At 37.6% G+C, this 23,273-nt stretch overlaps 1 protein-coding gene across 9 annotated transcripts; it reads right to left on the reverse strand.

Annotated features, from left to right (window-relative positions):
- Window positions 1–12,519: 12,519 nt before the first annotated feature.
- On the reverse strand, window positions 12,520–23,023 carry LOC104439344 (TMV resistance protein N-like). 9 transcript variants are annotated; one of them, XM_039308177.1, is made up of 7 exons: window positions 22,785–23,022; window positions 21,590–22,752; window positions 20,392–21,472; window positions 17,269–17,568; window positions 15,544–17,175; window positions 13,888–14,009; window positions 12,520–12,950 (listed from the first exon to the last, which is right to left on the reverse strand). In XM_039308177.1, exons 2-5 carry the CDS (start codon window positions 22,699–22,701, stop codon window positions 15,994–15,996), a joined length of 3,675 nt encoding a protein of 1,224 aa, XP_039164111.1. In that variant the 5' UTR covers window positions 22,702–22,752; window positions 22,785–23,022; the 3' UTR covers window positions 12,520–12,950; window positions 13,888–14,009; window positions 15,544–15,993. The 9 variants fall into 9 exon arrangements, with proteins under 9 accessions (XP_039164111.1, XP_039164110.1, XP_039164109.1 ...); XM_039308176.1 differs by having other exon boundaries at window positions 13,888–14,088; XM_039308175.1 differs by having other exon boundaries at window positions 13,888–14,113.
- Between the last annotated feature and the right edge of the window lie 250 nt (window positions 23,024–23,273).

Raw genomic sequence — 23,273 nt, forward strand, 5'->3', positions numbered from 1 at the left:
ACGAGCAATCACTCATCGACAATGATAAGACTCTAAGACGTGGAGGCTTTCTTGACGTCATTGACACTTAAATTTTGACGACCTATTTAGTCAATTATTGTATTAAAAATTACCAGTCGATCCCAAACCTTAAACAAAATTATCACTTGTATTATTCACATTTTGCGTTTTAAGTCATCAGATGAGTTCCCCATGATGCTATCATGGACTCATGCACGCAAAATCACTTTTTGTAGTGTAACACCGCCACTGAAAAGCATAAGTAGAATTCTCTCCCGAAGATAGCTAGCCATTCACATGAGGAAGTACTTGTGGGAAGAAATACAAAACAAGAAATAAAAAGAACCGGCTGAGATGTGGATTGATGGAGAATATTCCGGCTTCTTGCCTTTTAAAATCAAGGTTAACACCTATAAGTAGGGGTTTGTACAAACTCTCAATATACATTACACACAGAACACATTCAGAAGAGTTCTCTTTTGAAGTCAAGGACCATTAAGGTCCTCCCCCTCTACTTTTGGGTGATTGACTATTACCTAATTCAAAGGAGATCCCCATCATTTTTGAGGTCCATTGTACAGGTGGTCTACTTTGGACCCATCGCCTATTAGCTAACTTAAATAGGGAAAGGAGAAAGATAATTTAACAATCGAGTCAGACCTTTTGACATTGGTAGATGCAGTTTTAAATCCAAGTTTGACCTCATGGAAGACACGCATCTAGTTGGTTGAGTGTGTTGAATTGCTCCATTATTCTCCAAGCTCCAAATCCAACACTGTAGAAGAGAGGCTAAGTTTATCGTGAACCATGTCGTCAAAGCCCATGGATGCAATTTCCTTCCTTAAAATTGGGTTGTTTCACTTTCTCAGTATCTTTTAGACCTTTTATGTACCAAAAGCCATTTTATAGTCCGTTTGATGTTCTCAATTTTTTTTTTTTTTAAAAAAAGGGGAGGGGGAATACCTGGCGGTGTTGTTGATGGAGGCACAACTTTTCCTACTTGCTTAATCGAATGCATTGAAATTTGGTCTATTCAAACGCATTAAACACTACATTAATTGGTTGTATTTTTTTTATTTGATAATAACCAATGAGTCGCTTACCCACTTCAATGCATTGAACTTTGGTCTATTCAAACGCATTAAACACTACATTAATTGGTTGTATTTTTTTATTTGGTAATAACCAATGAGTCGCTTACCCACTTTTTCTACTTGTTTAATCGAATGCATTGAAATCTGGTCTATTCAAACGCATTAAACACTACATTAATTGGTTGTATTTTTTTATTTATTCGGTAATAACCACTGAGTCGCTTATCCATTTTTTCATCTCTACTTGTGGGCAACTTATTGAGATAACAATCACTTGATGACTTAATAACCCTCAAACCCTTATATTTGAGTGAAGGAATTTTGTAAAATAAGTTTATCAATCTTTATTTCTAGCAGTATTCTTGCATGCTACTTTTTTGTTGGCCAAATCTCCAACCCCTTTGTATAAACCCAAAAGAAGTAACCTACTTATATCTGGGCTTGGAAAAAATGGCCCAACTACTAAAAAATTAACACCGTTAGCCATGTTGGCAGCTATAGGATATTTAAACGTTAAGAAAGAAGTTTATTATTTTTGCCTCCCGAGTAAAAATGTGCTTGTGTTGGACATTAAAAAATTAAGCCATTTTGTCTCTCAGGTGTAATTACGAGACATTTCCATTTGGCTGTGGATCGTGAAAGATGGTCATAAATACGAAACTTGAGAAACTTTTGGGCTTGTAGCAAGAGTAATTGTTAGTTTTATGCTAAATCTTGCAAAGTACTTTTATGCTAATTTTAGGCACATAATTATTTTGTAAATTTTTGAAATTGGAATAACATGTTTAATTTTTGGTGAGAAATCAAGAAAGTATTTTTATACTGGATCCTCGCAGAGCCCACAAAACTTCTTGTTCTCATCGGATCATGATGCATGCAAGGGTTGTTCTTGTATGTCCGATCAGTTGCCAGTAAGTGCTAAATTAATCTGAGGTATAGTAGCACTTATGGTTGTGAGGGAATATAGATTTAATAAATTGTTAATTGTAATAAATTATTACACGACTCTTCATATAGTTCTTCTCCAAGTAAATCCCATAATCTCTCCTCTCAATCCCAATCATTTGGGAGGGAGAACAAGATGAATGGCGAGAATTTAGACTTCGCATCGGATCATAAGATAGGAATAAAAAATCGATCAGTTCCAAGGCCTTCTAGCAACCCTTAAATTTAACTATCTCATCCTAACATTGGGAAGCAAAGAAGGAAACTGCAGATTTCAAAAGCTTCAATTCTTCAGTGACGAGATGATTTTCATTGAGTTCCATTTGGCTCTAATGCTACCATGACTTTGGAGAGGGTGATCAATGGTATTTAGGTTGCGACAACTTTGCCTGTCTTGCATGAGTTTACATAAATGGAAAAAACTTAAGCTAAAATTAGAAACTTTCGTGAATATTGTAATATACAGCATGAAATGCCAACAATCACATGGATATTGAAATTCAAAACAAACTAATAATTATTCATTTTCATTCAGCTTAGCTTTTCATAGTTGATGGGTTTTGATTTGGGTGCAAAAGAACGTGGATTTTTGGTGAAAGTGAGCAATTTTAACATTTGAGAAAATATTTGATATAATAGATACATCAACTCAACTATATAATAAGAGTCATGCTTTTTTCACACATCTTTCTATTTAAACATTCAATTTTTATATGTTTTGATCATATTATCCTTTGTGTTTCCTTGAATGTCTCACTTTTTCTTTTCTTCTTTCATGCTTTTAATATCTGTTGACACTCGAATTTTTTTCTACGTTTTAAGTATCCATTTATTTAAAAAGAAAAAGGAAACAAGAGAAAAAAAAAAAGAAAGCAAAAAAATATAAAAAGTGACGAAAAAGCAAACGAATGAATAAACAAGGATGAATGAAAATGATAATAATTAAAAAAAAAAAGAAAGAAAGAATTCAAGCGGGCCGGCATTTCCGGCCCAGTTGTCTAAAACTTTCGGCTCACCCCTTGACCCATCTCCTCGTTTCCCTTCCTCTCTTTTGGCCCATTTTTCTTTGTTTCCTTGAGCACACAAGTGAGGAGGAGGGGGCGTGCGAGCAAGCGTGAAGGACGTGGGCGAAAAAATGGGAATCGTTCGGTTATGGTGAGGGCAGAAAACCGCATCATGGAGAGAATCGGCGGAGGCTTGAGTGGCTATTTTTACGGAGAGAGAGATACCGAGAGGGAACGGAGAAAGGCTCGGCGGTTTTGGCAAAGATCAGATCGCAGAGAGAGAATCTGAGAAAGGAGTTGCTCGCCGAGGAACATCTTCGGCCGGAAGGTATGCTCGCCTGAAGAGGATCCTGTTCGCGTAACAAAAGGAGGAGAGACGCCTGTCGGTTTTCGGAGAGGGCGGCCATTGAGAAGAGGCCAAGTTGCGGAGAGCCGGAAAGTGAGAGAACCAAGGGGGGAGCTTCGGCTGGTTTTGGTTTGTGGGAGGAGACTGCCTGAGGTCGAACCGGAAGGAAGGGAAAAGAAAGGAGGGGCAGGGCGCTAATTCTGGAGGCAAGAGGTCGAGCGTTCGGCCATTGAAGAAAAGAAACCAGAGAGAGCGTGGTCTAACGGAAGGGGATTCTCTGCTGAAAAGAGTGGGGAGCTGGAGGCTCTTGGAGGCAGAGAAGGTAGAGGGGTGTGTGTCACTTTTTTTGGAGGGGGATCGGAAGAAGAAAAGCCAGCGACGAGAGGGTGCCTCGTAAATAGAGGATTCGGCTGGAAGGAGGATCATCTGCGTCGGTCATCGGAGGTGGCCGCCACCCCGGATCTCGCCACCGTTCGTTGCCTTTTCATCGTTCCGTTCTGCCCATCGTCAAAAGCGTTGCGGAAACCAGGCACTAATCGCTAAAGGACGAGCTCAACCCATTCACGGGGATAGCCAATTCCATTTCGTCTTCGAAGCCAGGTAATCTCTTATTTGCTTTTCTTTGCCGATCATAGGATATATGGCGTGATGATCAATGCGTGAAAAGCTGTTCGAAGCTAGTATCGTTTTGTGGTAAGTAATATTGATCTAAAGCTTGATATATCATGTTCGGATCGAATAGAGTATTGAGCTTGCTTCTGAAGTTCGTGTATAAATACGCCTGCCATATATTCATCGAAATGGCCGAACTAAGTTACCGTGTAGTTCATACCGTTTCTGGGTTCATTTTTCTTAAAATCTTATGTTCTGTGAAATGTATGAGTCTATTTTCGCATGTTTCTTCTTTCTTCATGTCCTCCGGTTTTTGTTCATTTCGTCAAGTTGCGGTAAAGATGAAGGGAAGAAGACAAAAGAGAAAAAGAAAAGAATAAAAAAAATCAAATAAAAAAGGTTGGGCTGGGTACTGTTCATGGGCTAGGAGTGGGTGGATTAGTGGAATTCCAATGAGAAGTGGGCTTAGAATAAAAAAGCATTGGGCCAACAAGAAATGAAGATGGGCTGGAGGTTGGGTGATTTTGGTTCTAAAAAATATTAGTGGGCCTATTTGATGTATTCTGAATGGGCCTTAGGACCGGCCCAATTTTAGTCCAACCTGGACCGATGGGGTCAGGTTTGGTTGGGTCGGGTCTCTTGGCCCGGTCCGAATTTCTTTTACCTTAATATTAAAAGATAATAATAAACAAAAAAAAAAAAAAAAAATTAAAAAATTAAAATTTTTTGAAAAATCAGAAAATTTATTGAATTTAATAAAATTCGGAAATCACTAACAAATTTTAGAAAATTTAGGAAATCATTAAAAAATCCAGAAAATAAAAAATTAGAAAAATTATTTTAAAAATTTCAGATAATTCTAAAATTTTAAAAAAAATAAATAAATTAGGAAACCTTTAGAAATTAAAACCTAAAATTGGACAAGTTTTTAGGCTTTACAAGAGGGTTCTTTATTTTGATCATCTTTTTATTCTTAGGGACAATATTTGGATACTTGTATGTTTTCTTTCACGATTATAATTGATTACGCATTTCTTGTGGATAGGTTGCCATGTTGTTAGTTAGCATGTAATTAGGTAAGGTATAGAAACAACGTTAGCATCAAGTCTTTGAGTCTAGAATCTCTAGTTGTATAAATAGTAAGATATTCTCCGGATACTAAAATTCTAGTTGACCTCAAAAGGGCTACTGGCAACTCTTTGGTCAAAATTTGTATAGGCTTAAATCGATTAAAATCTTGAATGCTGCATGAGCTACGAGCTTGAGAGAGCCTGAGTTAATGAAAAGCCATCGGTTTGAAGTTGAGAATATCCTTAAATCTAACTCTCTCTTCGAGGGGTTAGGTTGTGATAATAGCGGCATCCTAAGTTGAGATTTTGCAAGATTTGGTAAACAACTTTACCACATGTGGTACATATATACTAGTTGTAAAATGCTTTATCAAATCGAAAGGAAATGACTATACAAATAAACCCAAGTGATATTTTTCGAAGAACTTGATCACCTGTTGGCATGTGAGATTTTGTAAGATTTGGTAAACAACTTTATCCAAGTATCCCTACCATTTTATTCGTATCGCTAACTGTAGGGGCATGCAAAGTATTCATGTAAATAGGTCATAAAACGTTTTCATTGAAATCATGGTCATGAAATAAAAGATTTGTCTAGTGAATGTTAGCACAAACCCAAAAATAAAAAAAAAAAAAATAAAAAAATTTATAGTTAGTTAGCAACACGGAAACTGCTATTACAAATGCCCGCAAACTTCTTTTTAACTTGTTAGGTGGTCAGAATTTTTGACCCGAAAGAGAAAATCGGGATAATTGTTCTGGCGGATGTAGTTCAGTGGATTAGCCGTGCCAATGGCCAGGATTGCCGCCGGTGCTTTTACCATCAACTTGTCCCTGCCATTGGTTGCCAAAGATGCCATCACAGTCTCTATTTGTACGTGACTTGAGTGAAGAATCATAGTTTAGAGGGAAACAAGTGCTTTGTTTGTAGATTGTGAAAGCGACTTGAAATCTCTAAGTAGGCTTACGTACTATTTATCAATATATTGGATTATGCACAAATTCCTCATCTCTCTTCCTCATTTTTACATTTAACTTGACACCAGAGCCTTCTAGCTTGGGGCAACCCTAGTGCACTAGGTGGACTTCGCATTTGGACACCCAAATAAATCCATCCCCACTGACAGTGTTCAGCCAAAGGCCTCATTCATATCTGACCAAACGCTACAGACAAAGGTCTCATTCGCGTCTGACCAAGTGCTATGGTCATGTTACGACGTAGGTGATGCGTTGTCAAATCAAGTTTTTCCTTTTCACATAGGTAGCTTTCGCTCAATAATGCTTAGCTTATTCAACTTGTTGTAGCCATACTAGTTGTATTAGTGACATTCGTTCAGTTACTGCTTTGACAGCAAAACTGATTGCAGATGATGCATGTTGTTTGCCTCTAATTCTCGAGTTATCACTTCTTGTTTCGAGAATTGAACAGCACCATTAGACTCATTGCTGTCAAACACATTGAAACTCATCATCAATGGAAGCCTAAAGCCATTACATGAGCTACGGGCCACCTCTCTTCAGATCCATTGAGCTCATTTTTAATCAAAGATTTTGTGACATTGTTCGGATTATTTTTCAAAGTCATTGCATTTGAGAGGATGTTAGGATATTTACTTGATTTTGCATATCTATTAGGATTATGCATATATCTTCTTTGATAGAGCATATCTTGATTGCTTAGATTTGTTATTATGTTTTTCTTATTACCTTAACAGTCATCTAATAAAGCTTATGGATAAACTCACGTCCTATCTATCTACATATTGAAACATACCCAAATTTCCCATTTTCTCTCCACCGTATTCATACATTTAACCAATTTTGTCATTTAACCATCTTCCTGATGGGATGAGATTGAAAAACAGTAGAAGTATATTTAAGTAGCTAGCAAGGATCACTTGGGGGCGGGGGGGGGGGTGAGCAAGTGATTTTATAGAATTTTGATAAATTAAAAAAGAAATAAAAGTCAAGATTTGAGTTTGAATTTAGACTGCAAAGTTCATATTCTAGACAAAAGTTCAAAAGTAGGTTTGCTATAGAATGAACTTCAGAAGCAATACAGCAAGTTTGACTATAATAATAAATAGTAAAAGGCCAGGGATAAGAGGATTTGCACACAAGATTTACAATAGTTTGGCTAAGATTAAACTTACATCTACTTTCCCACACTAATAGCCTATCAGCTAGATTCCACTAAATGATTAACAAGAGATTGCAATAATGAATGATTACACTTAGTGTATGATAAGTCATACTATCTCACTCGATCACTTTTTTCTATACTTCTCTTAGGATCACAAAATTATGGTTCACGAAAGACAAGTGTATGGTCAAAGTACATTCAGACTTTGGAATTCGAGATCTTGGACCTTGTCTTTTACTTACTCCTTGGCATCTTGGTCCTTTTTATACTTTTTTTTTTTCCAAACTAGCTATTGTCACAATCGTCAAAGGATCATCTTCCAATCTATTCGTCAAATAGATCTATATCAAAAAGATTGAGTGGTTTTTGAGTAACAAAATGTGAATCTCCACTTGATTTTAGTTGCTCATACGGTTAGAGTCTTGATTTCCATAAGTAATTTTTTTTTCATTTAGAAAGAAACTTGGCTTGAAATTGATTTGCTGATCAATTATATGGTTTCGCATTACAAAGTTGGTTTTGCAAAACAATCTTCAAGATTGAGTCAATCAAATCTTTCTAAGTGTGAAATCTGAGCTAGATCATTATGCGAACCACTTTCCTTAGGCCTACATGGATAATGCATGATGAAGCTGGAGTAATTGACACCTTGGGGCAGCCCAATGGTAAATTTGACTACTATATGAAGTATTCGGCTTCCCTGAGTTTTTATGTTGATTCACGAGACATTACTCAAGATAGATGGGGTGGCATGGATGATCCAAAGGAGGAAGATCTAGATATGATGAAAGGAATTACAACCTTACTAGATGACTGGTTGGTTGGCGCCATTGAGGATAACTAGTGGGATGGAATGGATGCAAGCTCACAACAGTAACTCTTTTAATTTCTTGCACATTCCCTTGCGTGGGAACTTTTGTCACTTTTTAGAATTCGCAGCTTTATAGTATTTGCTCACTTTTTTATTTCTTTTTTAAGTCGTAGGAATTTGTTGTTGCACTTTTTATTCCAATAAATGTACCTCATTTGATTGATATCAATGAAATTACAACTTGAGGCTATTGATTCCTGATTTTTAGTCGAAGCATTGTTAAGGGTAACAAACTCAAGATTAAGATTTCTGATTGCAACGAAGCTCATTTCTTGAACCGAAAGTGTCATTTTCCATTTCGTTTTCCTTGGCCTATCATTTGTAGGTAATTTCATACTCATTTTTGACAAAAATCCAAAAAGTCAAAAAAATCTTATGCGGCTATTCCCTCCTCTGCTCCACTCGTGCTTCTCACCTCGATTCAAATAAGAAACAAATGCAGGTTCAGCGAGCAGCTTGGTTTCCTGGCAACTAATTATGGGTCGCGTGACAAATATAGATACTCTCTCCTGTTTCGTCCTCTGTGCAAACCCAATCCTTGTCCTGAGTGCCCCTTGAAATAGCAAACCAAAGCAACAATGCCTCCTCGACCAACATCTCCGCCACCGGCTTCTGATCTGCCAGTAACTATATGGAAACCTTCTCTGCCCAACCGGGGATGACCACTAAGGCCGCAATCCTCCAGAGGACCAGTTAGGAGGATGACCTTACCTCTCCCCCGAATGGGGGATCGATGATGGTAATCGCATTGGCAGGATTCATCTTGGTTGGGGTGTTAATCTATGTGCTCTTCCATTGTTGGAGGTAGGGGTGTAAAAAAAACCAACGCTAGCCCGACTCGACTTGACCTGACCCTAATTTAAATGGTTGGGCCTTTTTATGTGTTGGTATCGTTTGAGTTTTGGTCGGGTTAGGTTGGGTTTGGCCAACGCGGGTTTTTTCTCTCTTTGCGCATATGCAATGAGGGTGAAACACCTAGCTGATTGATGCCGGTGTTGGCCCAACTCGACTCAACCTAACCCGACCTATTCTTTCAAGTTATATGATATACGGGTTTTTGGTCAGGTCAGGTCGAGTATCATAAAAACCCTACTCGACCCAACCCATTGACAGCCATAGTTGGAGAAAGAGTGGGAGCGCTTAGTGGCTGTTATGGATTGTTATTGCAAAATTTGATTTTATGGTATTTAAATAGAAAATACCTGGTGTCAGTTTTCGACACCAAATTTTTTATATACTATATAAAATCATGGAATTTTGAAATGAGAGCATACTATGTTTAATGGTTTGGTTTAAATATGTGATCACGCACAATTATTTTATTGGGAATTTTTAATATGAAGAAAAGTTGCCAAGTTCATTATTTGAAAACGAGACAATTGAATGCGAAGCATGGTGTCCTTGGCTAAACACGTGCTTGTGTGATCACCTAAATACCTTGATGCGTTTATGTGGGGTAGTGATGCGTTTACATGGGACGATGCTTGATTAAGGTTGGATGCCCCACGTCAACAGATGCTGGTCGTGGTGGAGGCCAGGCCAATGCTCCTTTATGGAATGCCGTTTTGATGCGTTTACGCGGGACGTTGCCGTGCTCGACAAAGTGGGACAATGCCTAGTTACGCCGGATGACCGTTGACTTTTGAGTTGGCCGTGGCCGATGAGTCGTAATAACTGGAACACGCCTGAGTGGTTGTGATAGCTGCGTTTGATTATGGGGCAAAATTGTGTGGCACGGTATGGGACGTGTCATAACGATTTAGCCTTATAATCGAAACCCATGTGATTGAAATGATGTGTTCTGGTTATTAAATTATGCTTACTGCATTGATAATAGCATATGTGATGAGGTAACGTGCAGGTACGCGCAAAGACAAGGTGAGTTTTGTATGGTGCATGTTTAGGACCACCTTCGAGGAGAATTTGTTCTAATCGGGGTTTAGGGTTTTGGCTCACTGAGATTTCATCTCACCCTGTCGTGGTTAACATTTTTCAGGGCCGTAGTGTGGAGAATCCGAAGCCCGAGGTGGAAGGGTCCGGAGCATAGGTGGCCTAGTGGTTTCTTTTTGAATTGGACTTATGTGTATAAACCTGTAGGGCTAACCTGGTATGGTTATAAAGTGCAGTTGTGAAATAAAAGCGTTAGCATGTTTTTACTATCCCTGTGTTTGGTGATTGTTCGAGTGTTTGTTTAATTTGCTTTTGCGTGTGCTTAATTGAAAGATAAAAAGAATGGGTCCAGAGACGCGTCCTGGGACGTCGCATTTTAATCGACCGTCGAGCAATGTGCGCATGCCTAGGGTTCGGGGCATGACAAGATGTTCGAAATTGTTCAATCACTTGATAAGTTGTCATTTGGATAGCGACCATGCCCCACACATACTGATCGATTTCGAGTAAATGAATCCATTGCAACAATCACAAAGCTTCATTCTCGATGGGTTAAAGCCATTTTCTAGAAAGTCTCAGATACTCCAACGAGATTGCTTTGATCTTGAAGCAGTTATCTCCAAGTGGTGTGCTCTACAAATCTCCCTACATCGAGTTTTTGGACTTCAGAACAGAGCGCGCGAGACTCATGAAAATGAGTGAGTTGGCTAGTTTATTGACCGTATATAAGGAAAGAGTAGCTTCCAATGCTGCTTTCTTCTCCCTCTTTCATTTTCATTTTTGCTTTTTCACGTAATTTTCCCTCTATATATACACTGAAAATACTTCTTATGTACACGGCAACGATCGGTAGAACAAAAAAGGATTATCGTGCTTAAGAATGAGGAGGTGCTAATGATAGGATTATGGCTGTGGTGGCATTTGTAATGAGGTTTTTTTTTTTTTTTTTTGGTAAGAAGTAATGAAGTATTTTTTTTTTTTTTTTGGTAAGAAAATAATGAAGTATTTTGATCTCTTAATAGTTCAAGAAATGAATAAGTGCAATAGAAGTCCTAAAACTTGTTACGAAATGCAATTAAGTCCTAAAACTTGTTACAAAAATGCAATTAAGTCCTAAAACTTGTTACGAAAATGCAATTGAGTCCTAAAACTTGCGAAAAGTGCAATTAAGTCCTAAAACTTATCAAAATTGTTCAATTGAGTCTTAAAGTTAACACAGTTAGTCTTACTGATGGAAAATACTGATGTGGCATTCTAAATGATTTTTTTATTTTCCATTTGGCTTTTAAAAATAATTTTTTATGAATAAAAAATTGAACCATTTTGACAAGTTTTAGGATTTTATTGCACTTTTTGCAAATTTTAGGACTCAATTGCATTTTTGTAACAAGTTTTAGGAATAAAAATTATTTTAAAAAGCCAAGTGGAAAATAAAAAATCATTTAGAATGCCACGTCAGCATTTTCCATCAGTAAGATTGACGGTGTTAATTTTAGGACTCAATTGAACCATTTTGACAAGTTTTAGGACTTAATTGCATTTTTGTAACAAGTTTTAGGACTTCTATTACACTTATCCCTTCAAGAAAAGATGGGCATTCATGGATCTAGATCAGTTCTCAAATGTCCTGGCAATGAAGTAAGGCACTTGTTTTAATTACTATGATGGATAGCTCCCATTAATAAAGCCAGACGCAACGCGATAGGCTTAAAGAACGTCCCCCTTGCATCCATATCCCAGATATTTGGTTCGAATCTCACACCATGGCCGAAATTATAGTGAAGCTTTTGGTCAATTAAAGCATCAAGAGCATGAGAAATTGTCGTCACCAAATGAAGAACAAATAGAAGGATGCAAATTCGATATGTAAAGACACTGATGGTATGAACAATGAAAATGCGAGATGGATGATCTCCAGAATCCGATCTCTATTGTGTTGTTGTCATGCAAATATTTTTCATAACTCTATATGGAGCATATGTTTTCATCATCATTCTGGCACACTCTGTGTAGGTGAAAATAAATGAACATGATTTCTCTCATAAGGATTCAGAGACACGCATTAACTATTGTGCAAATGATAATTAAAGAATATGATTAGTATCTTCCAAGTCAATTTGCACTCTTAATATTGCCAATGAGCTATTCTTATGTCAAGATTACAGTTGTAGTTGGAAATGCTTGCTTCTGATGCAAAACCATTTGAGCTCTCCATAGAATTAAAAATCACCTGCACAGCTCCTCCCACTTATTTTTAGAGCCATAAATAGCAGGGTAGTACCCGAGCACCACAGAATTTTTGTCCCCGCCATCAGCCAAGCCAAAAATAGTGCATATTTCTGGCTAAAACCACAATTATTGCAGGAATGACTTTCCAATACCATTCAATGGCATCTATAGCAAAACATTCGGATTTGAGTTGTAGATCAAGAAAATATGGAAATTAGAGATCTAGATCAGCTCTCAAACATTAAAGCAAATCACCTTTTTAGTCACCCATTGATTACTTGTCACATTTATCCCAAAAATATGAAAGCAATACGGTTGATTTAAGGACTTCCTCCATACTTCTGGTTTGGCTCTCACATTTATCCACAATACTATGGAAATCCTCTGTTCTTTTTAAAGCCTCTAGGGTGTAAACATTGTCATCACCAATCAATGACAGAATTGAAGTAATAAATTGCAAATGATGTTAAGGTACGAAATTGCAAGATGATAATTAAAGGCATGAAGAAAAACAAGGAAAGAGTGGCTTCATGATTTGTACTGGGTTTCGATCGTTGATGATAATACCTTCAGCCTAATCAAGGCCATGTATCTGCCTTCAGAAAGAGCAATCTTTACATTGGCATATTAAGCGATGAGCTGTGTTTGATAAAGATCCGTGGAGATTCATCATCTTGACATTAGTGCCTTGGCTTTGAGAAAATGCAGAACACTTCTATGGTACCTTCTTTGCCTACTTCCATGACCTAATAACAAATTAATAAAATGCAATCAAGATCACATATGTGTGAGCAGTTTCCAGAATCCATCAGATTGTGAATTTCTCTACAGTATTACTTTATATAAACAAACATAGATTGATACCACGTTGAGAATGAAGAATCTCATACTTTTTGATTGAAGACATCAAATATCCTTTTGGAGGCAATCTGATCTTTTTTATTCATATCATGATCACGAGCCAGATAATAATTGAAGCATTACAATTACTTTGCTGAAACAACTTCCTCCAGTTGTTGGGATTAAGACAGGAAAATTATAACATATCAAAGAAAAACCCCGTCCAAATTGAAAATACAAATGAATGCAAGTAATCTCCACAGAAAACGACACTATACCTACTATATTTTTTGTTTAGTAGGAGACATTAGCCTTCTCTAGAATCAGATCTTCTTCTTTCTCTCCTCTCCATTTTCTTTCTACATGAGCTCCCACATTAAGAGGGAGCCGGGCATCTCTTTTTTCTCCCCTTAAGTCGACGTCCGCTTCCCTTGTTTACTTGACTTTTCAACCTTCTCTTTTGTTTTTTGTTTTTTTGTTTTTTATAGGCCTCATAATTTTTTTTTTTTTTTAACTTGGTCAAATCCCAAGTATTACAGCAACTTCATCACTATAAGTCAATCATAAACAGACTGCACCAAACTACTAGGGATAAAAATTAACACCAAATCAGTAACTCATCTACCAACCGGTGTGCTTCAACTTTTAAACTTGCGGATGAACACCCCAAACAACCTTTTATGTATTAATGTAAAAATAGAGTATGTTCAACAAAAGCGGATTTGAACAAAGACACATAATTATCTGCAACAATCAAATTAGACAAAACAAATGTCACTTATTTAATAGTGGCAACATCTAAAGCCTCCAAACTAAGCTCTGAAGATTGATTTTCTTCCTTACCATTCCACAATCAAGCTTCCCAAACAGCATAGATGGAGCTTTTGTGGGCGAATCGGGGAGAGACTCCATGACAGAACAATGTAGCACCAGCGATCGAGGGCACAGCTCAATCATGGACCGACCTTCTTGCCCAATATGAGAAAATAAAAATGTTGAAAAGTTGAGGAACAGACAATAAGTTGGCCAAAGCAGTCTCCACCCCTACATCAAACATAACCCATCCCCGCTGGAGATGCAATCCTCAAATTCATGGTTGAACCAACCAATGACCAGATATTTCTCAAGCACGACTTAATGCCATTCTTCGACACCTTCTTGTGAACTGAAATCTTCAGGCAACTTAAAAGAAAAGCTACTTACTCTCAGATTCAGTCAACTATGTACTCTAAATTTCGCATCGGTGCAGGCAACAATCGACATGCATAGAGTTTGTAACCTTAAAAAAACACGACCATTAGATTATAGAGAATCCATATGAAGGATGACAACTTGTAAACCAACCATGGAAATAGAAACAAATTTAATGGTGTTTCCGTTTCAACATTAGAAATCAAAAGGTACTTCCTGACCTTGTCAGCAAGACAAGTGCTATAATTGGCCATAAAATGCAAAGTTTTATGTTTTCTGAAGGTTTGAAGCATTGAGTATTGAGCAAAAGATATATTGCAAATGCTAAAAACAATAGTATAGATGAAAGTTAAAAGCAAGAGTTCTTCCAAACACGCCACAATGTTAGAGCCTGAAACCAACATACTTCTATTATCGCAGCTCAAGTTTTTGCATTTTCCCAGAGTCAGAAGGAGATAAGGAGCAATTCCATTCAACTAGAAAGCTAGCAAAGAAAAAGTAAGGACAAATGAACAAGCCATATCATCATCACAACAATTTGGACACTAGCATCCATTTCCGTGTGAAATTAGTAGCCTTCAACACCATTTCACTACGTTATTAGCTAAATGGGTTGAGTGAGGACATTAGGAATTTCCACATACTCATGGAGACAATGCTTCTTTGGATCATAGGTGCAAAAAAAGGTTCACAGGAGATTGTTCATCTTTCCACTTCTCATCGCCCCTCAAGGTGCATCAAGATTCGAGAAAAGGAAAGAAATGGCTATGAAAGTAGAACCTCATCAATCAAGGTAATCTTCCTATTCAACTTGAAGTTAGGTCACATTAGTTTCGACAAATTTGCACTCAATTTCCACTCTACCTAGACAAAGTGATAAGATCAACCTAAACCAGTAATAGGCTCATAAGTCCGGTTAATCCTGCTATACATGCTCTGTGATTGCTCAGATAATACAAGGAAAATTCACCACCATTGACACGAAACCTAATCAAAAGCTGCTAGAGTTATCTCGTTACACCATAGCAAATTGGTAGAAGGCAGATCTCTACACCTAACAGGAATCACAAGCTGATAAATCCAACAGGACAACTAACATGCTTTGTTTTACATGCTGAAAAGCTCGAATTAGTTTCATTCCATTTCCATTGTGTTCAGACATCGAACATCCAAAATTAGACCAACAATAGCGACTCAAAACCTCGAATCACCAAAATGCGCATGCACCAATCATGCCAAGAATCAACCAATGAATAAACCGATCAATCAGCAACAATAATGGATTAATGTTAAAAGGGGTCCAATCACCTGGACTCTTTGAAGATACGGCAACCGGAAGCAATGAAGACCCTGCATGAAGATCCTTCACCAGATTCCTTGCCTCCAACATCCTTTCTTTTCCATGATCACCCCCATCATCGAACTCCTCCATTGCTCCATTTCAAGCAATCAGTGACTGGGTGAGGTTAGAAGTCGAATTCCATTTCTCAGCTAGCGGAGCATGTGAGCATGAATCTCACTTTGGAATCAGTCGTCCCATTGTCATCCATCGGAAGAAGATAGAAACGGTCCACCAGATGATGTTGGACCCCTCAATCTCTTCCCCTTCTCTCTCTACTCGATTTCCACCCTCTTCCTCTTCTTACCCCAATGCCCAAAATCGCACCACGTCCTCCACAACCTCGTTGGCTTCCTCATGAAGATCCGACCATAGCCCACAAACCTCAGTTAGCTTCTTGTTGTTTCTTCCCTCATAAATCATGGCCCGTCGTGTGGTAAAAATTCTGGTAATATCTTGAGTGACTCGCAGCCATCCGCATTAAAGAACTCCAGGAATTTACTAGGGCAGCAAATTTCAACTAAGCTTTTGCACTCCCAAACAATCAACTTCTTTAGATGCTCCGACTTTGAAAGGTCCAGTACTTGAATGTGCTTGTGCCCAGAGATATGCAACCCTTCTAGGGATTTTAAAGCTTCCAGTCCATCCAATTTCTTCATCTCATTGCAATCCTCGAGCAATAATTCCGACAAAAATTCCAAATTGGAAAGATTTGGCAACCATTCCAATTTGGGACATCCCCAAACATCAAGTGTCCGTATGGAGGAGGGAAGCTCTGGGATGCTTTGAAGAGACTTGCAACGCCCAAGGTTGAGCTCCTTTAGATGCTTCAGGTGAGAGAGCGGTGGCAGCTCATTACTCCGACAGGTGAGCCCTAGGAATGATAAGCTAAAAGGAGGTTTTGGGAGTGACTGAAGCTCGCAACAGTCATATAAATCGAGGCACTCGAGAGAAGAAAGCTGATCTAAGTTTTCCGGCAAGCTAGAAATTTTTGTATGACGTAAACAAAGGGTCTTTAGAGAAGACAATCCACCTTTATCAACATGAATTTGTCCTTCCAGGTGAAGGCATCTATCGGCATTGAGCTCTTCAAGGCTTCGCAATTTTCCAATAGAGCTCGGTAACCATTTTATGTGGCTATGAGAAATCCTCAGAATTTTCAATTTGTTCAATTCCCCAATGGATTCGGGTAATTCCTCAATATTTGTACCTAATAAGTTTAGTTCTACCAACTCTCCCAACTGACCAATTGAAGAAGGGATCTGTCCTAATGAAAAAATTATTAGGTGACGTGCACGAAGCCTCTTCAGCTTTTTCAATGATCCTATAAATGGAGGGATTTCTTTCATCGGAGTGTTGTCTAACAAAAGTTCCTCCAAATCTTCTAGTTCACCTAGTTGTTCGGGTAACTTCTCGAGACTTTGACAATTGTCCAAGTTCAAGGAAATGAGGCACTTGACATCTCCGATGGAAGGGTCAATTTTCTTTATATTAAGACAATCTTCCAGGATTAGCATCTCTAAATTTTTTAATGTGGAGAGACTAGGGGTGCTTATTAAATTTAAGCAACCTGAAAGATTGAGAACTTTCAACCTCTCCATCTACAAGAAAGAAACATATTCCAAGATTAGCAATTAGATATAGAATGATTTATCATCAATTGTAACAAAAGAAAACACATTTTTCATCTTTACCTTAATTGAACTCCATCCTCTCCAATTTTCACTAATATGGTTTCTACTACTGTAATCACCTGATAAATCAAGTATGACTAATTTCTCCAAATGAACGTTGGTTGCCTTGAAAGAGACAGGACATCTCTCCCACTTTAGCCATCTTAATTCAGCAAGTGATCCTTCGAAATCTCCATCAAATTCCACATCCTTCAGGTAAAGGAACTTCAAGCTAGGCATTTTTTTGAAGCTCTCTCGCTTCATGAACTCTCTAGAGCCCCCTTCATCCAAACATAGTGCCTCAATATTTTCATTTTCCTCCTACAAAAAAATAAAATAAAATCGAGGATTGTAAATACCATCCAACCTCCTTCCTCCTTTTGTTAGTATACTCTGCATGTTATTGTGGCAGATGCATTTTGTCTATACTTATAGAGAAAAAGAAATATATATGATCTTCTACAATTAAATGGTCATGTAATACGTTGATCTTCACTTGTATGCCCCAATTTTTTGATGTTTTATGTGAAATTCCTATATGAAATTAGTCTAGTTTTTTTTTTTTTTTTTTAGATTTTGAAATTAAATTTTGTAACATACATAGTATTGACGACTGACTAAATATGGTATCCCTTTGACATATGTGAGAATTGTTACACATTTCAAAAACAAAAAGTACCTAATTAGACTTCTGCATTAATAAAGGATGCCAACTCATTCCCTTCCCGTTCATAAAATATTTTTGGTTTTGGGATACAGCTAGAAGGAAACAAGAATTTGGTCTATTGAACTTGAGTTTTCATTTTTGGATATTCAAGCTCAAAGCTTAACAACTAATCCTTAGACTTAGAAGAAATTGTCTAATCAATCATAAACTTACTAATTTTATTGATTTAATTTTAGACCTTTACATGAAATTCCATTTTAATCTTTTTGGTCAATTTTGCAGGAAATCATTAACATGGCGATGTGCCATATAGGACGGTTGATAATTAATTGGACCGCCATGTTGGTGATTTCTTATGAAAATTGATCTGGGAGACTATATTAAAATTTTGCTCAAAAGTTTAATACTAAATTGACAAAATTAGTAAGTTCATGATTGAATTGATATCCATACAATAAGTTTAGGACTGATCGGATAATTTTCCTCTGAGAAGAACACACTATTCAATTAGTCATAATTGAATTTGCCCCAATCAATCATGAAATTTGACCTGATTTTAAGAATTTGTTCGTGCATTTTTGCATTCACCCAATCATGTAAAAACATATAAATTAGTAAATAAAGGTTAGTGATTATTATCATTTTCCTCTTTTTTTCATTCTAGCGTTTATTTTTTGCTCCTCCAGTTATCTTATTTGATTAGTTAATTATTTGATTTTTCTTCCCTAATACCTAACAATAGATTTTTGTCTCCTCTTTGTTAGTGTGTGTGTGTGCGTGAAGGCACAATTAATCCTTGCTTTATAGAATGGAGGTGGATATCCTATTACACTAAGGGCAGATACGACGAGATTACAATTTCTTTCACCTTTCAATAGTCCATCACATACTCTCTACAATAATTTGATTTCTTATTTCGATCTTTTCTTTTTCAATTTTTGGTTGAAAATTACTTTGCATGAATACCTACAAAATCATATGTCAATTGTTATTTATTTTCTTCTATCGTAATTAATTGTTATCTAATTTTGCAACATAGTGAATTATGTGCTGAAGATACCAATGCATAGCACCAGTATGTATACTAGGACATATTATGAAAATTGGGTAGAATAGCCTTATGTTGTCACATCACGTATCGAAATTCCATGAGTTCTATGAACGCCATTGATCCATGATGCACGTGTAGAGCTTGATTAAAATTAAAAAAAAAAAAAACGTGAATTATGCCACTTCCTCTATAATTAATGTACCTTGAACAATCTTCCAACAATCTTTTTTCATGTAATTTGTTAATTTAACTACAAGTTGGTACTTGGTATAGGCGACTATAAGAGAAAAGCCAAAATCACAATAGAGAATTTGAACTTATTTTCTCTAAAATTTATCAATCCTTTAAGTGAAAAGAAAAATAAGAGTTTTCTATTTATTGTTGATTAAGAGGCATCCAAATTATAAAATGTTGTTTCAAGTTATCAACCAACCCAACCATGTTAATAACATAATTATGCATTTCTAGTTTACTCAAAAAATTTGATATATTTAGAGGCGCTTCTTCAATTATGTTTTTAATATTCACTAAGAAATGCAATTTAAACTAAATCTTTAATTTTCTTTGTATTAAGCACATGTACTTCTGCATTTACATTATCATATTGGATTTACATCGCGAACATGCATAATAAATCCTACAAAACAATTGTATAGATTCGTCATACATATAAAACCACTTAATAACATCTTATTACTTGAAATTGAACATAATCTTAAGTTGATAGCTGATAGTCAAGGTGCAAATAATGGAACTGTAATCTTTCTTTTTGTTGATAAAAAGTAAAACCTACACATGAGCAAATTGCACATATTTGCAGTTGGAAGTTGAATATAAAATAATGTATTTGATTCTCAGCAAAGGAGATTATCACATATATCATACAAGTAAATTTTCAAGAGTGAAAAAGGTGTATAACATGTGATCCATGTATTTATCCTCACACCAACGTACTTCAAAAACTATATTGCTGATATATTTTGGGAAGATAAAATGAAAGACAACAAAGTAATGATCGGCAACAAAGTTTTTGTTGTTTGGTTGAATAACATAAATCAATCGGCATACAGTTATAAAGACTCTCATGCGTTTTAGAGTGTGATGAACCGGATTTGTAAGTGGCATAAGGTAAATTTTCAAACTCGTGGGATGCTTGTTTTCAACAAGTAATATAGTAAGAAGCAGTAACAAATCTACTAAAGAAAAATGTTAAAAACGACAAAAGAGCAAAACCCTCTTCTGAGCCTCATAATCATGAGTGCAAACTTTTCATGGACTAAAGGCCAAAATTGGATGTAGCTTTTACCAAGAAAATGCTAACAACATGTTGATAATGGTCCAAGATATAGAGAAAAAGAACGATAATAATTTGAGGGACTGCCACTAGAGAACATGGGGAGACACAAAAAGTACACATGATTGTTACCTTGTGTCCTAGTATTGTCATGGTTTCCACGTCCCATGGTCTGCTCCAATGCCAAGGCTTCACATCTTCTGGACGGGCGATAGCTCTACCTAGATCTCTTAATTGATCATGCATTCTCAATCGATTCTCTTCATCAATTTTTATTAATGAACGGTTAATCAGTACTCGCAATCCGGTTATTGGGAAAAATTTGAGATCCTCCCACAAGTAAGTAGCAATTATTTTGTCAGTTCCAATGAAAAAACATGCAATGTCTAGAAATATATGTTTCTCCTTATATGTTAATGTATCGTAACTTATCTTCAATTTTCCTTGTACAATCTCATCAGGTGCATTCCTCAATTTCTCGAGCGTCTCTCTCCACACCATTTGATCTTTTACTCCATTGAGAAGTGAACCTATAACCATTAGGGCTAAGGGAAGCCCTCCTGTGGTGGCAACAATATCACTAGAAAGAGTTGCGAGATTTGTGGGAAGTTGTTCCTCTTCAAATGCATATCTACTAAATAGAAGGAAAGATTCTTTGCGGTTCATTTCTTTGAGTTCATACATTTTATATTCAAACTTCAAGAGGGCCTTATCTCGACATGTAATAATGATCCTACTTCCTGACTTGAAATTGCAATCTCCAATCAAATTATCAAGGTGGTCTCGATGATCTACATCATCAAGAAGAATAAGTACCTTCTTTTCACAACTTGATCGGATCATTGTAATCCCTGTCTTGGAATCACGCACTCCACTTTTAGGATTTTTTGTTATATCCGATATCATTAGAGATTGGACATACTCCATGCCCTTGCTTTTAATTGTTTCTCTAATATCCCGGAGAAAGCTGTGGCATTTAAATTTGTTAAAAAGCTTATTATAAATGATCGTAGCCAGAGTTGTCTTACCGATGCCACCCATCCCCCAAATCCCAATAATTCGAGTGTCTGGGCAAGCAATATCCACCAACTTCATGACCTCAGCCACACGATTATCAATTCCAACCAGATTCATGGGAAGATGTGGTTGAAAATCATGTTGCTGTTTGTGCACTATTATTTCTACGAGTTTATTTACTAATTCCCCTTCACACCTGTCAAACAACACAATACATGAAAACTTATTAATGGCTCCACAAAACAAGGATTAAGGATGATAAATAGAAAAATCCTTTCGACAAGGATTTGTTAAAAGAAAGTAAACGAAGTACCCATCAGCAAATTTCTCTGATTCGAATACTCTAAGATCAAGTGCTCTTTTTAGAGCTGTCGGCCCTTGCTGCTTGACCTCCTCATCAAAATGATGCTCATGCATTCGAAAGGCCTCTCCAAAGCTGCCCCCTAGGTGCTGCACATCCTGGGGTTTTACCTTGTAAAGCACAGGCAAGACTATTTGTCCTCTACTTTCCTTGCACTCCATAATATGAATGAGCTCGCGGAGGCACCATTTGCTAGCAGCATAATTTTCAGAAATGATTGGGATCGAAACCTTAGAGCACTTGATTGCATTGAGGAGATTTGCAGCAATATCCTTGCCAAAGGGGAGGTTCTCATCATCTCTGAACAAAAAGTTTGGATGGAACACTAGGCCCACGTCTTTGAGTCTATGGTAGAGGTGATCGACGAAGCTTTTGCGAGTATCAGGGCCTCTAAAACTCAGGAATATGTGATAATTGTTTCCAATCACAGAGGTGGATGAAGCAGATGGCCAAGAATTCGCGCTGGACTCCAACGGCACATTGATCTTCTCCAGTGAGTCCGAAGAGGGAAGAAGAAAATTCGCTTTGCTCTTGCCCTCCCCTGACTGTAATTCAAACAATTCTTCAAGGAGGTCGGGTCTTGCTTGCTTCAACATGGTCGGAATCGAAGTTTCGGAGAATTCAGCTCGCTTGCGTTGTCTGGTCGAGGGAAGAAGAAGAGTCTGTTCGCTCTCACCCTCCTCCGACTGTAATTCAAACAATTCGTCAAGGAGGTCAGGTCTTGGTCGCTTTGACATGGTCGGAGCCGAAGCTTCAGTGAATTCAGCTCGTTGGCGTTGTCGGGTCGTGGGAAGAAGAAGAGTCTCTTCGCTCTCGCCCTCCTCCGACTGTAATTCAAACAATTCTTCAAGGAGGTCGGGTCTTGGTCGCTTCAAAATGGTCGGAGTCGAAGTGTTGGTGAATTCAGCTCCCTTGCGTTGTCGGGTCGAGGGAAGAAGAGTCTCTTCGCTCCCGCACTCCTCCGACTGTAATTCGAACAATTCTTCGAGGAGGTCGGGTCTTGGTCGCTTCGACATGGTCGGAGTCGAAGCTTCGGTGAATTCAGCTTGCTTGCGCTGTCGCATCAAGGGACGATCTTCGGTTTCAGTTTACGATCTCTCTCTCTCTCTCTCTCTCTCTCTCTCTCTCTCTCTCTCTCTCTCTCTCTGAGACTCGACTGTTATGGATAGTTTTGAGCTGGAAAATGATTACTCAACTATCTCTGCGCCACACTTACAGCGTGGCTGGCGAAGAGGAAGAAGGGAAAGCAGGATGCAAGGCATGATTACTCCTCGACTATTATGCACAATTTAATCCGTCACAGTGCGTCGGTCGTTTCATATAATTTCATATGTTCACACTGGGAATCTGGAGATGCCTCCAAATTGACTAAAAAACAACTGCTCACTTGTTGCCTTCTTGTGGTCGAAACTCCTCATCCTCGACGCAAGCTTCTCGGCCATATCCGATGGATGACATTCCATTCGCTGCCCCAAGCGCGCCTTTCCTTACCACTTCTTGGAGACCTCCTCTTACGCGTGCTTTTAGTCATGGCATTCTAGGCATTATCTGGTGGCAGTTCTATCTCAACGCTGAAAATAATTAAGACGAGCTGATTTTCTTGTCATTTTTTACCACAGCATTAATACCGTATCAA

Source organism: Eucalyptus grandis, chromosome 3 (assembly GCF_016545825.1).
Source record: "Eucalyptus grandis isolate ANBG69807.140 chromosome 3, ASM1654582v1, whole genome shotgun sequence".
NCBI lineage: Eukaryota > Viridiplantae > Streptophyta > Magnoliopsida > Myrtales > Myrtaceae > Eucalyptus > Eucalyptus grandis.

Bases quoted from the DNA above. Each gene is read 5' to 3' on its own strand.
- LOC104439344 (XM_039308171.1), bottom strand. From the start codon at position 22,701: ATGCGACAGCGCAAGCAAGCTGAATTCACCGAAGCTTCGACTCCGACC. The intron at 21,473-21,589 runs GTACTTCGTTTA...GTTGTTTGACAG, and splicing joins TCAGAGAAATTTGCTGATGG to GTGTGAAGGGGAATTAGTAA. The intron at 17,176-17,268 runs GTAAAGATGAAA...TCTTTCTTGTAG, and splicing joins GAGGATGGAGTTCAATTAAG to ATGGAGAGGTTGAAAGTTCT.